The sequence below is a fragment of the Lycorma delicatula genome, chromosome 8 (assembly GCF_047948215.1).
Source record: "Lycorma delicatula isolate Av1 chromosome 8, ASM4794821v1, whole genome shotgun sequence".
Lineage (NCBI taxonomy): Eukaryota > Metazoa > Arthropoda > Insecta > Hemiptera > Fulgoridae > Lycorma > Lycorma delicatula.
The window spans coordinates 97,375,209-97,390,294 of record NC_134462.1 but is presented as its reverse complement, the minus strand read 5'-3'; the positions used below and the strand labels follow the sequence as shown (position 1 = coordinate 97,390,294).

Genomic DNA, 15,086 nt, shown 5'->3' with positions numbered 1-15,086 from the left:
TACTATAGACGTTGCGGCGACAATATTTTATTGAAATACATTATAACTAATCCTACAATTAATATTAAATTTTTAATTAATTGTGTATTTATTTGTTACAGGATTGATAAAATATACAGCGGTGCATTTAATATGACTGTAGCGTCAGTATCATTAATTAATAATACTTTCGAAGACGTAAAGAATATGGGTTTCACATTGACTAAAGAGACGTCATGGACGCGTATGAAAATGGAAAATAATACATTTAAAACGTTACATACGAATGCGTTTAACGCGCCTTATATACCGGATGAAGACGGTACGAAAAACGGTGTATTTATTTTTCGTAGAAATTATATAAATAACGCGGCGGTAAATACGTTTAATTTAAGCGTACCGAACGATATACATATAATTGTATCGGATAATTATTTCGGCGATGAATGTCAGTGTAGTTTGACGAACAGAATGAAAAATATATTTAGCGGTGTTCCTTCGACGAATAATAATATATCGCAATTATTATTTGAAACCAGTAAATGTAAAGTTACGTATAAAATATCAAAATGTTACGATCTACCTCAAGGATTTATGTTAATGCGTAATTTTACGGACAGTTTCTGTGATTTATCGATGAAAAATTGTGAAATATTTGCAGACGATGAAGAAAACAGTGATGTGAATAAGTTACCTTTTATACCTCCTTGGAAATACCATAACGAAATGATTAAAGAGCGTAAAGTTTTAGAAATTATATTATTTATCGCCGCGTGTTGTGTTTTCGTCATTATTATTTCGACGTTTATAATGTGGCTTTACCGTAATCAATATTTCACTAAAGGTCGTATACTTTTATTTCTTTCGACCGAATCTTTATTTAATTTAATGTGTCGTTTATGTACGAGATCGTCCGGGGGCGTAAGTAGAAGTAATTCTGCTCATTCCATATCAAGAATTTCGGTACACGAGTACGCCGAACTTCACGGACAAAAGATAATACAAGATATCGAAGAAGAAATTTTACCTTCGGAAGATAAAGGTACTCAAACGTTACCGGAGGAATTAACGCAAGAACTATTACAATCGTTACGCGAAAAATTAGACGACCCGGAAAATTATAGCGAAGCGAGAGATATGATCGAACACTTGTACGATTTAATAAAAGTGGAAGAAAGTTGTAATAAAAATCACGTCGATACTTCGATTAATTTTGATGATTTCGACGATACAAATATAACGATAGAAAATCACGTTTACGACGAAATAAAACCGTCGACGCGACAAAATACGACGCTTAACAAAGACAAAACGATGACGCCGAAAACGAAAAAGATATTAGTTACAGTAGGTACGAGGGCGCCATCTCCTGAAAAATTATTACCGTTAAGAGTAGCTTACGCGGAAAATAAAAGAAAATCATCGTTGATTTTAGGCGATTATTCTGAACCTAAGGATAGAAAAAATCAATCTCACGAATATTCAGAACTTCCAGGAAAAACTCAGACGCAAAATATTTTCTTGACGGAATTTAATAACGATAATAAAATTTCATTTAAAAATTCTGAAGAAAATATACAACTCCATAATAGTAAACCGATATTTTTATTAGCGAATCGTCCGTTACCGGAAAAACCTGATCCCGGAGAAGGTCCATCGACCTCTTCCACTTAAGTGTACATATTGTTTAATATCTGTGATATTATTAATGAAATATTAAAAATGAATATATTATATATGAGTGAATGCGCTGCTATATTTAGAGCCCGGTTAAACTAAAAATAAACGCAAACAAATTAAAAGGAGGCCTTCTCTCGGCCAAGTAATTCGATCCGATCGAACAAATAGTTTACTTTATTCTTTAAACTAAACGTAATTTTGTTATATTATTATTAACATCGAATATTGTTTTTATAACACGTTCAAGTGGGAAATTTAACAGCCGATCGATCATTATGGAACAGTCGCATAATGAAAGGTGTGGAATATGCAAACCGTTTTCTAATGGTCCACGGCTCAGCGGTACCGCGTTACCGTGACCGTTTGTTATTATTCGCTTTCAACTTAACCGGGCACTATTATTGAATTAATAATTATTATCCCTAAGTAATAAATTATATGTATATTTTATTGTTAAGTCGTGATTATGTAGTTTGAAGTTTGCGCGTGTTCACATATATTTTATTGAGAGCGTGCGATTAAAAGTTTAAAATATGAATGACAAATAAGAAAGGATAAAGAGGTTACTGCTTCCCGTCCAAATTTTCTTAATTTTAAAAATTTAATTGTTTTTCTACCTTCTACCAACGAATATTATATTTCTTATGCGTGTGCTTCCAAATTCATATTTTTTACGTTCCATCTCGAGCAGCTTTTTATTTTTTTCAATCGACTTCAATTATTCGCACCCGTTTATCTTTTTTCAAACACCCTTCCGGTCTGTCCTTCATTTTAAAATGTTTCCAGATGTCCGACACATTTTAGTTCGCTCGACTCCTCTTTTTATTTTGACATCGTCAAATCCGATCTATTCGCTCAGCGAAAAGTTCTGAGTTTCCTGTTTTCCTCCTGATATTATATTTCTCTTTTCGTGAACATTTCTGATTACGATCTATAAATATATCGTACCTCAGAATGATAGTAATACTTTTAATTCAAAAATGTTGGTATTTTTCGTTTCTTTTTTTTTTTTAATTTCCGATTTTAAAGTCTTATAGTGGAATATTCGTTTAATGTTTTTATCTGTGAACAAAAAAAACTTCCGTCATTTTAAAACGTGTGAATACAATAAATAATACGTAATATTTCTACAAAAGAACCATTACCATTTATGTTTTTTTAACCAAAATAATGCTTTTTTTACAGTAATTATTAATTAAGTAAGAAAAGCTAATTAACATAATAAATTTAAGATTTGTAATGGTACATTGAAAATTGCATTTTTTGTGATCATTATTGTTAGCGTATAAGTGGAATAAAAATTATTATAAATAATTTTTAGTGTTTAACCGTGTAGGTTTTTCGTGCATTATATTTATAAATATTGTAGTAATATTAGTTGTTAATTTGTATAATTCAAAAATTGTATAATTTAGTTTATTATAAGAGTAACTTTAAGTTTTTATTCATACGTTGCGTTAAATTACATTAAAAATATTATAACTAATATCCATATGATATATAAATTTAAGTCGAATAAAAATTGAATATTTACGTTCGGTAAAGATGGCCTTTCTTGGAACATAATGTCTTCTTAGACGCTAAGACAAAAACTTACGGGTAAGAAATAGAATTTTTACTTACTACTAAGTGCCATATCTATAATTTTTAAGATGATTAATTTTCATATTACGATAATGAAGACAAAAGGCCTAACTTTTAATATTAAAAATTTATATATATATATATAAGATACTGTATATTTACAAAGCTACGTATAATTAATTAATTTTCAAGACTGATCATAAATTAATAACTTGCCTAAAATACATAACTACATTTAGTAATAATATTAACAGCGTAATAAATAAGGAGAGTTGTTTGTATTTTAACTTTGGAACCATCATTACTCTTTCTTGCAGTAACACAAAATCAATTAACGCGCCAATATCCGTGCTCGACTCGATATTAGATAAATGAATTAACCTTAAAAAAACCTAAAATTACAGCCGATATTCCGTACTGTTTTTCTTGGAGTTAGGCTTTCTATAAATTCTTATTACTCGTGTTTCCCAACATATTCTACCATCTTCTTCGAATTAGCACGGATAAATGGAACTTAACAGTTAAAAATATAAACATAAAATTATTGTACATAGCATTAAACCGAATCCGGTAATTATTATAAAAATGTAAATAAAATATCCCTTATAATAGATATGTATATATTGTATTCAAATTTTGTCGTTTATGTATGTAAATGATATAATTTTAACAGTAATTATTTAATTAATTAACACTTTAGAATTTAAATGTAATATCAGTATTGTTAAGTTATTATAATAATAATAATGATGATGAAAAAAAAATTATATTAAATAGAAGAAACCCTCCCCCTTCCCTTTTTGAGGTTATAAAAAAATAGCGCGTTAATAGAGAGCTAATTCCATCATCATAATCCACCGTTTAAATTTTTACTGACTATGGTAACCATGAATCTAATAATAGAGATTATATATTTTAAGTAAAATTTTCTAATAATAATAGAATTGTTATGCGACATACTTAAGCAATATGTGTATTGTATTATATAAAACGTAGGAACACACTTCATCGTTAAGTTTATGAACAAATGTAAAGTTTTCTAACTGGATTAACACAAGATAAACCGGTAAAAAAACAAAATTATTAATTTCTTTTAAATAAACTCGATTTTCTTTTAAATTAGAATATCGATGATGGAGATATTTAACGTAAACCTCTAAATTAAAAAAAAACAAAATCTTAAATTATATTTTTTTATAATCTAAATTTATATGTATGCATTCTGACGAAGGAAAGATCTCTGCGAAAACGCTAAACGTACAGGAAAAGTAAAATAATAATAAAGCAGTAATTTAAAAAATTAATTTTTATAATATATTGTGGAATTATAGTCTAATATCAAGAATACATTTTTTTTAGATTATTTATTAATATAATAATAACAGTATCAAAAATGTATTCTTTTATTTATATTAATATTTCTCTTTGCATAGTAATTTTAAAAATTAAGGGGGCGATTCTGATCTTGCCGGAATTGTGTAAAATAAAGTGAAATAATGTAACAAGTCTAATCGACTTTATTACTTTTTTTGTAGAAAAAAATCTTTCTTTTAATAAATACTAAAAATAGGAACCCTTAATTTATACTCACAAACATATAAACGTCAGTAGAGTTTTGGCTACTGTAGCCAATTTTCAATTTTGTTTTATATGTAATTTAAGCTTATTCAACTTTAATAAATTAAGTTCATAAAAAAACTTTAAAAAATGAACGTAAAAATATCAAATTAACAAACAATCGCATTATTACTCTATTATTAGCCTATATACTCTTTTCGTAAATTAACACAACGTGTGTGTAAATAATATAAAATAATAAGTTTAATTGTGATTTAATAAAATAATAAATTTGAACTGTTGTTAGATTAATAATTTATTATTATTATTATATCGAAATTGTTATTAGTATTGCATTTTTTGGATTTAAATTAAATGTAGAATTAAATAAAAAATTGTTACTCCTAAAATTTAAGATATTGTGTTAACGGCATTTTTTATAAAACGAATTTTATAAATGTAAGAGAATAAATAATTGTAAAAAGTTTTGTATAATTTATTATGATTGCTATTAAAACAATAATATGTAACGTTGTAATTATTATAATTATTAATAAATAGATTATACATTCCGCATGTTGTTTAATATTTATTACGTAACTAATCAGAATAATACAGCACGTTCCGTAAGTCAGTTAGTATTAACGCTCGTATCTACTTATAGAGGACGCAGATTACTCAAATATTTTAAATGCGAATGTAATTGGACTTTGTTTCATTTAAATCGCTTCGATAAGACAAAAAAAGATTTATGCGAAAAATTTAAGTAGATATCTCTGATCCTATTAACGTTTTGCTATAAACGAGTCTTGTTGAGTAGTAAAATTACTTTTATTACATGCGTACCAGTAATATCTTAATCGTTAATGTACGCCATAGACGACCGATATTGCAGTAAATAAAATCTTTCTTTGTCATGTAAAATCGATATACATACACATATATATATTTATTCTACACCGGTATGTTTTTTCGTAAAAGAAAACTTCCTTAAAACAACAAACATAGCGTACAATAAATAATTACATCAGAAATATTGAAAGTTAAGTACAAGAAATCTTTTAGCGATCTATCTATCACGAGAAGATATTGAACTAGTGATGTCAGAGTTTTTTGTAATCTCCGGAACGTTACTTGGTTTTACCATCTAACAACAGCGACCCCTTGAAGATGTCGCATACGTTTATTTAAGTCGGATAGAGTAAAAGTAAAATTAATTACTTTTTCTTTTTAGATTCAATTTCCGAACACGCTGCTTAATTTTTATTTCTTGGTTTCATTTCCTTCCCCATCAATACCATCCGAACGAAACATTAATCATTTTTCCTCTATAAGTCGGCAAAAAAAAAAAATGTATATATATATATATATATATTTTTATTTTTAATAATTAACCCAATGGGTTGGTCTACTGGTAAACTCGTCATCGTAAATCGGCTGATTTTGACGTTCTCAGGTTCAAATCCTAATAAAGGTAATTGATTTTGTTTGAATTTAAATTCTAGATTGGATAAAAATACTAATTCAAGATTGTGGTGTTCTTTGGTGGTTGGGTTTCAATTAACCACACGTCTCAGGAATGGTCGAACTGCGTTTGTTCAAGACTACACACTTACCGGTACAGTTACATTACACTGATATGTCGCTAATGACTTTAATTTTTGAAGTGATTTAAATAAAAATATTAAAAAAATAAATAATTAAATACTTTTTATAGTTTTAAACAGTCATTTGTTCTCCATAGATTTAATCTACTTTTAAGCACCTATTTTTTTTTTTTATCAAGACGAATCAAATGTTAGGTCTGTATAATTATTCATTATATAGTATGCATTTCCTACTAAAAGTGTTTGCTAAACTATCTAATTGTTAATTTAAAAATCCTTATTTTTAAAAGTGTAAAAACATGTGCGCCATTCAAATGATTTTTATGTTAATTTGAAATGTTAAAAATCCACTACCGTAAAATCTTATTCGGGGTGAGTAAGAGTGCGCGGACTGTTGATTACATATATACAAAGTTTAACTTAAAGAAATAGCCTATTTCCTATAATTACCTATTACTGCTAGAATTTCAGAAAGATACCTTACAAGAGAGCCTACAAACCGAGTTTTAACGATGTTCTGAACTTCTCTGGAAATTTGCATGCAGTTCAAATCTAACACTGATAAGGTAAAAAATTTATTTTCTCCCAACGACTTTTCTTATTAACCGATTTATTTACTTTCTATATTTTTATAAAAAAAAAAAAAAATACTAAAATTGTATTACTTATATTATGCGGAAGGTATTTATTAAAAGGTATAAAAAATGTATATAAGGCGAGATACGTAGTAATAACACGAAATAAATATATACAGATGAAGATTTTTTTTTTACTTCCTTGTATGAATTAAAATAAGTATTGTGATCGCGAAAAATTTCGATTTTCAGCTTTCAACGGAAATAACGATTTTTATCATCCCTGAATCCATTTTGACTAGTTTCGAGGTGACTTCTGTACTTTACGTATGTATCTCGCATAACTCGAAAACGATTAACTGTAGGATGTTGAAATTTTGGATTTAGGACTGTTGTAACATCTAGTTGTGCACCTCCCTTTTGATTACAATCAACTGGACCAAAAGTGTCCAAAAAAGCTCAAGATCCATAGAATTTGGATTTTGGACTTTTTCTTAACTGCAGTAACAAGCCTTATTGAAAGCTGATCAACGATATACCATAAGTGGTAGTTATTTTCATTGGTTCCAAACTTATAGCCAAATAAAGTTTTAATTGATGAAATATTTGGATCTTACAAGGGGAAGGCACATCTATTGAATCCGACTTCATTTCCTTTCTTCAACTTTTTTTTTTTTAATTTAAATGTATTGATTTATTAATAATTATTTATTATTAATCTGCGATTGTAAAAAAAATTCTACAGTAAATAATAATTCAATAATAACAAAAAAATTTTTTTTATGAATTGAAGGATCGTATCTCACTTTCAAATGAAATAAGTTTAAATGAAGTGCAGCAAAAAATATGTAATGTAATTTAATTTGTGTACATGGAAGTTATGTGGCGTCCACATACGATTTTTTTTTTACAATAAATAAGTAAAATAATACCATGAAATGTGTTCCATTCTCATCTTCAAATTACGATGTAGATTATTTTCTATAACGACTCCAGAGTGTCTTGTAAGATTCCAGTGTTGTTTAACAACAGCTGAAAAGTGTGTAATTCATTTCGCTACTTTCTTTTGAAACGTAACCCACAAAAAGAAGCATTGTTAAATCAACAACATGATACTCTTCTCTTATAAATAAATAAATATTTTATTTTGATCAATACATTAAATAATTCACCCCAGGAATAGGTTACTCAACGGATAAAAAAAGAAACTGCTCCAATATTTATTGAATGGATGGTGGAAAAACGAGGTAAACCCTTGATCAGAATAGCATTACAAAATACATTATTAAAAATTAATTAATATGGATTTTTATCAGTTTCAAGTATAAATATATGAAATAACATCAAGGTAAATAAATATATAAAATAATTAGAAAATAAATAGCAATTTAAAGCGTTCACAATACAGAAACGGGATGTTGTAGAAAATTCATGGTTTGTTTTTCTTTTTTTTTAATAACTTTTCTTTTAATTCATGGATAATATTTCTTCTTTACAGGAAATCTTTTAATTTTATTTTAAATAAATTGGTCGGAAGATTTTTCAAATTCCGGTAATCTATTAAAAGTCTCAATGAAAGCATAATAATACATTGCGAGCATAAGAGAATAATTATTTTAGCAAATCCTGCACATTCATAAGTTTTAACCACCATTTTTATTTTATTAAACATTAGTTCATATTTATGATCAGACAACGAGGAGACATCCCATTTTTGTATCTGGAATACTCGTTCTGATCTTTTTAAGGTGGTTCGCAAGAAGTAATATACTGGAAACGGGGATATTACATAAGCATTAAATATATTATACGATGCTGATTAGGGCTCATCGGAGAAGAACAGTACGATTTCATAATCTCAAGTGAATTTGTCATCTTATAAACCCAAAAGTTTCGCTTTGTGGGCAACAGATCTATCGTTATCATTAATGGGAATTCTGTCCATGTGATAAGCGATGTTATATACCTACATGTGAAGCACAATACGACGGTTTATCTATGTTTGAAGTAAGATGGTTACAATTCATCCAGTGGACAAATTTTTGAACTCCTAACGTAGATTTTTAATTCCTTTATAATAATTATTTTCTGTTATAGACAAAGTTGGGTCATCTGCAAGAGTGTAACAACGAACGGTTCAAGATTTTGAAGCAGATTATTTACAAGCGATTAGAAAAGAAAGGGAACAAGAACAATACGCGTTTTATAACTTGAAGTTAGAGCCTACATTTTACATGAATATTCTCTAAAAAAGTGTAATGTGAACAAAAAAATGTAGAACTAAATCGAATGCTTTACTGAGATCTCAAGAAATTAAAAATGACATTTTTTTATCTATGCTATATAAAATATTCTCTGAAAAGTGGGAAATGGCTGTGTAGGTAGGCAATTTTTCCCTAAAACCGTGTTGAAAGTGTGTCAATACGTTAAACTTTTCAAGAATTTTTAAAAGCTATTTTTCGTAATTTTTAGGTAGATTTCATAAAAAAGCTACCTATTGTAATGGGTACCGTGATTCGACTTCCGGAAAATTTCGACATATCTTCGCGTTTCACATCCCCCAGACTCCAAAACCACCGTTAGATCAAAAGTTTTTATATATATATATATATAAATGTATATATAAATAAATAATATAATAAATAGTATAATATAAATAAATATATAAATATATATATATATATATATATATATATATATATATATATATATTTCTCTTTATTGTGGAAACGATAACTGCCGTAATTTTGCGCCAATCACTTTCAATATTTATTTAAAAATAACTCGATCCAAAATCTTTTTTCGACTTTATTAATGGGCAAAATCGGACCATTGGGTTAGAAATGGGGGAATTTTTCGAATAAACAAAATGTTGCTATAACGTTTTTATTAAGTAAATATCGAATTCGTTTAAAGTTCCTACGATTATTTGGATAAGAGCCTAAAACTTATCTAAGTAAAGTTTTTTGATGTAACCAACCATTGGCCAGGGGGTGGAAAAAATTGGGTTTTGAAGACAAAAAAAATCATTACACTCATACATATCATCCTCCGGAGTGATACCTTAAGGTAATTCCAGAGGCTAAACAGAAAACAAAGATAATAATCCTGAAGTAAAACGTCTTATTATATATATACATATTCGTTGTCGAGATATTATAAAATAGAATTATAAACGAGTGTTCCGGTCTAAAATAATATAAAAAAAATATTATATTTGCTATTTAAAAATTAAACAGATTGAAATAAAGAGAATAATATTAAAAATGCTTATCTTATAAAAACAAAATTTAAAAAAAAATACGAATTAATACACTTATAATGACATGCTAATAATAAATTATAAAATGAAAGCAAGTTTAAATTTAGTATTACATTATATTATTATACCATACGAATAGGATAGGGCTGCTTACACTTTAATATCAACGCATCACTTTATATTTCAAATGACTTAAAAATAAAGACGTGATATTTAATATTTAAAGGTTGTTTATTTTAATATAAACGAGGTCATGGTTTTAAATGGAGTTTTATTTAAAATAGTAAAAGATTTTTAATAATTAAAAATAAATTATTCCTTTTATTTTTATATAAAATATCTATTTTTCAAACTGAATGAATTATCTAATTTCAAGGGGTTGTAAGTAGGTAAAACCACCCAAATTACAAAATAGTTTATTTAATTATATTTTTGGACAATCTAATGTTTTAGGTAAATTTCATAAGAAAGCTACCTATTGTAATGGGTACCATGATTCGACTTCCGGAAAATTTCGATATATCTTCGCGTTTTACTACCCCAGATCCCAAAACCACCTTCAGTTCAAAAGTTTATATATATATATATATATATATATATATATATATATATATATATATTTCACTTTCTTGTGGACACGATAATTGCCGTAATTTTACGCCAATCACTTTTAAATAGATACATAAAATATAACGACCCAAAATCTCGGTTGAGTTCGTTAATGAGCATAATCGGATCATGGGGGAGCTTTTTTTAAAAAAAAAACAAAATATCCTATAATATATTTTGTATTATAGAAACTTTTGATATGACCAACCCTTACGGTAAAGGATGACCAACATTTTTCTTCAATTGTAAGAAGATGGGGCTTATTATACTATGCTAAACATGTGAAACTTTTTTCACATGCAACCATTGTCGTATTGAGTAAATTTGAAGTTTTTCTTAATTTTAAGATGGAAATCTTTTTTATCCCCTACTTAGCATTAAATCTACCTCCGCCTTCCGGCGTGCAGAAAGGGATTTTTTTAAACATACATGTTTGCAAATTGCACGGTAATCTCTCGGGAGATGAATCTATAACCAAAACTAAGAAAAAAGTTTATATAAATATACATCAGAAAACGGTTCCTTAGCGAGTTTCTTCTCTCGAAACATTCAGACCTGCTTTCTGCTTCCTCTGTGAAATTAAACCGTACAAAAATTCTTGGGGTTCAAATCGAAGGGTAAATTTGATGCTTTCTTATGGTATTTGATCTAACAAATTCAATAAAAGTGGTCCCAGACCTCTATCTCATTTAGGTTTTAAGAAAAACAGGATAAAACACGAAAAGGTTTTGTTAGAAAATACATTTTTATAAGTCTGAAATAAAATAGCTTTTTTAATTTATAAATAAACAAATAAAAATTTCTAATTAACTTTGTAGAGAATTTAATTCTGAAAAAACTACAAACTCGATAAAGCTACAAACATTTCTTCAAACAGTTGCTCAACGTGGCCCCATTCTGTTCAATGCATAGTTCAGCTCGGCGAATCCATGCCAGCCAGGCACTTCTATAGCATCATTATTATTCCTTATAGCAGCTCCAGCTTCTATTATATTATGTTTCAATTCTTCTTGTGTGCCAATACGAATGGAATAGACTAATGACTTCATCCAACCCCATAGGAAAAAGTACGCTAGCGTGAGATCGAGAGATAGAGGTGGCCATTTTACTCTTGCGTTTCGATCGGTAAATACATTGCTTACTAAATGTATTATTTTAATGATTCATCGCATCAAGACAGTAGTGACCAGATGTGCTATCTTTGAAAAACCACATCTGAACTCTTATTTACAAGTGGAATATCTTGTAAGAGTTCCATTAGATTTGTCTGCACAAAATGTAAGTACTGCTCTCCATTGGACCTTGGTGATAAGAAAAAAGGACTAATGAGATTATGACCAAGAAGACCGCATCACTCTTCAAACGAAAAAGTGTGTTGGAAATGACTTGTAGCAGTCTCATGGAATTTTCTTCTGCCCAGATGTGAATGTTTCGAGAATTTACAATGCCATTTCTTGTAAAACAGGATTATCAGTAATTAGATACAACAGTAAATCGGGATCATGTTCACATTTTCTAATAAACCATCGACAGAATTTCATCCGTTTATCAAAATCAGTGGTAATAACTCTTGTAGACGTGTTGTATGGAACAATTGCATCTTTCTAACGTTCGCCGTACACTTGATTGCGAAACATGAAAGCGATGTGACAACCTTCTGGTGCTTGAGGTGAGAAATAGTTGTATACTACTACTTGATACTTGTATATTCGATATTGCTTCTTCAGAGTCGGCATTTCTCATCAAGTTCATAATCAGCATCGAAACGTTGTGGTTTAAGCATACCTGTTTTTCGAACTCGCCTCTTCAAAGCCTCAAATGTTTTACGATCCACTACTCTTCCATCTAGATAATTTTTCCGGTATTCATGCACAGTAACCGATCCTTTTTATTTACTTTACCACAAATTAACATGTCCGTCAGCTCTCCAAATGGAGAAACCGACTACGTCTCTAAATGGTGATGATATCACAAACAAATTTGTCAGCTGTTACTGCCAACCTAAAAACTTAAAAATTTTTAATATGTTTTAAAACGATATCTTTCAAATTTATTGTTATAATTTTTAACATTTGCACGTAAAATTCTGTTTAAAATCGTATTAGTTTTCCGATCCAGTTTGTGTGTTTTGTTTCTAATTAAAGTTGAACTTCTCAAATTTGTATTTAATTTTAATAGACATATTTAAATCGGTTTTCTCAGAATTAAATTCTCTACAAAGTTAACTATTAATTTGTTTATTTATAAATTAATAAAGCTTAATTATTTATTATTTCAAACTTAATAAACTGTATTTTCCGGCAAAACTTTTTCATGTTTTACTTCGTTTTTCTTAAAACCTAAATGAGATAGAGGTCTTGGACCACTTTTATTCACTGTTTTAGATCAAAAACCATATAAGAAAGCACCAAATTTACCCTTCGGTTTGCATCCTAAGAATTTAATTTAATTTCACAGAGGGAGCAGAAAGCAGGGCTAAATATTTCACGACTTGATACTCGCTAACGAACCGTTTTCTAACCTATATGAACCTTTTTCCTTATTTTTGGCTACAGAAACATCTCCCGAGAGATTGCATTGCAATTTGGAATCACTCTGTGTTGGGAAATATGGAAAATAAGAGAAGTTTGCCTATAACTTTGTAAATTATGTGTAGAAATTTTCTGAAGGAGGGAAATAGCAACGGAAGTCTTGAAATGGCAGGGAAATATTCCGTTGTTCAAACATTCGTAAATTAAATTTATAACATGAAAAAATTTAATCTATGATTTTTAAAATACTGGTAGGAATTTCTTCGATAGTGAAAATACATATCAATAGTTAATAGTAAACACAATAGAATAAACAACGATAGTGAATAGTAAACGTAGAATGTTTACACTTTATAAAATTAAATTTTAAACTTCAACGGAAAATATAAACGTACTTAATCATCAACAATACCGATGAAGGTAAAGCCTTTGTTACAAGTATTATTGTTATTTGAAATACTGGAAAAGAATTTATTAAATTCCTGTTTTAAAATAGGAGGTGAGATTAGTCCTTTTGTATTTTTGCTATAATTATCTGATCTGTTTTATATTGAAACCCGCGCTTTCGCTTTTGATAACTGCCGGTGTAATTTTAAGATTCATTGTTTAAATAAGATATTAAATTAACGTAATTATCTTTTGGCATTCAGAATAATTTTAGTGTAAATTCGTTTATAATTTTCCAAATAATTTTGGAAGTTAACCAAAAAATCATGTGTACATTTCATGGAGATTTCTTAGTGTAGAGCCAGATTTTAAAATTCCTTTATTATTCCGTGCGTTTTCCTGTTAAGCATAACTGTTTCTTTTTTATACAGGGGAAAATTAGAAAAAAATGCGTTTTGAAAATTGTTAAATTTTCATTAAAGCTAATTTGATTATTGTTTTTCCAATATGTTTCTGGTAATAATTTTGAGGTTCCTATTAAACTTTTAATTCAATCTTTCTGTTGCCCTTTTAAAAAAATAAAAGTTATAATTTTCTCCATACGCCTATCTAACACCTTTAGATTTTTGCATCTAGGGATGGATGAAAATATTATATACAAAACAAAAATACATACTCTTGAGGAATTAATTGTCCGCATTATGGATGGGCGTGCCAACTTAAGGACAGCCCTGAAAAACTAAAAGAGCAATAAGAAAAGCAGTACAGAAGTGTGCCAAAGAATGTATTGAAAAAGGCGGGCTCATTTTTGAAAGTTTATTATATACTGGTACGTATAATGCACTTTCTTTCTTTTTCCTGTTTAGCCTCCGGTAATACCGTTCAGGTATTACTTCAAATACGAGTAATGTTAGTATATTTATCTATTACCTACGAAAATCGAAAATCTGAATCATTCTTTTCAACTATGAATTAATCCCCTCTCCAGAACAGATAACCCGATTTCTAAAAAAAATAAAAAAATTGTCTTAACTTTCAAATTTCATTTGCGGTAGTTATCTCTTTCTGTACTTTCTTTCTTTTTCCTGTTTAGTCTCTAGGAATTACCGTTTAGATATTACTTAAGAGGATAATATGTATGATTGTAAATAAAGTATAGTCTTGTACAGTCTCAGTTCGAACATTCCTGAAATGTGTGGTTAATTGAAACCCAACCGCCAAAGAACACCGGTATCGAAGATCTAGTATTCAAATCCGTATAAAAATAACTGAGCTTACTAGGACTTGAACGCTGGAACTCTCGACTTCCAAATCA

The 15,086-nt window shown here is 28.6% G+C and overlaps 2 protein-coding genes across 3 annotated transcripts in view; one reads left to right on the top strand and one right to left on the bottom strand.

Annotated features, from left to right (window-relative positions):
- The window catches only part of LOC142329563 (uncharacterized), a 105,945-nt gene extending 100,629 nt beyond the window's left edge, over positions 1 to 5,316 (top strand). Inside the window, exon 4 of the mRNA XM_075374243.1 lies at positions 102 to 5,316. Coding sequence (XP_075230358.1) covers positions 102 to 1,653 — 1,552 coding nt within the window. The 3' untranslated portion in view covers positions 1,654 to 5,316. The remainder of the gene's footprint in view (positions 1 to 101) is intronic.
- Positions 1 to 15,086, bottom strand: part of LOC142329562 (E3 ubiquitin-protein ligase MYCBP2-like) — a 482,039-nt gene that overhangs the window by 259,234 nt on the left and 207,719 nt on the right. The window lies entirely within an intron of this gene.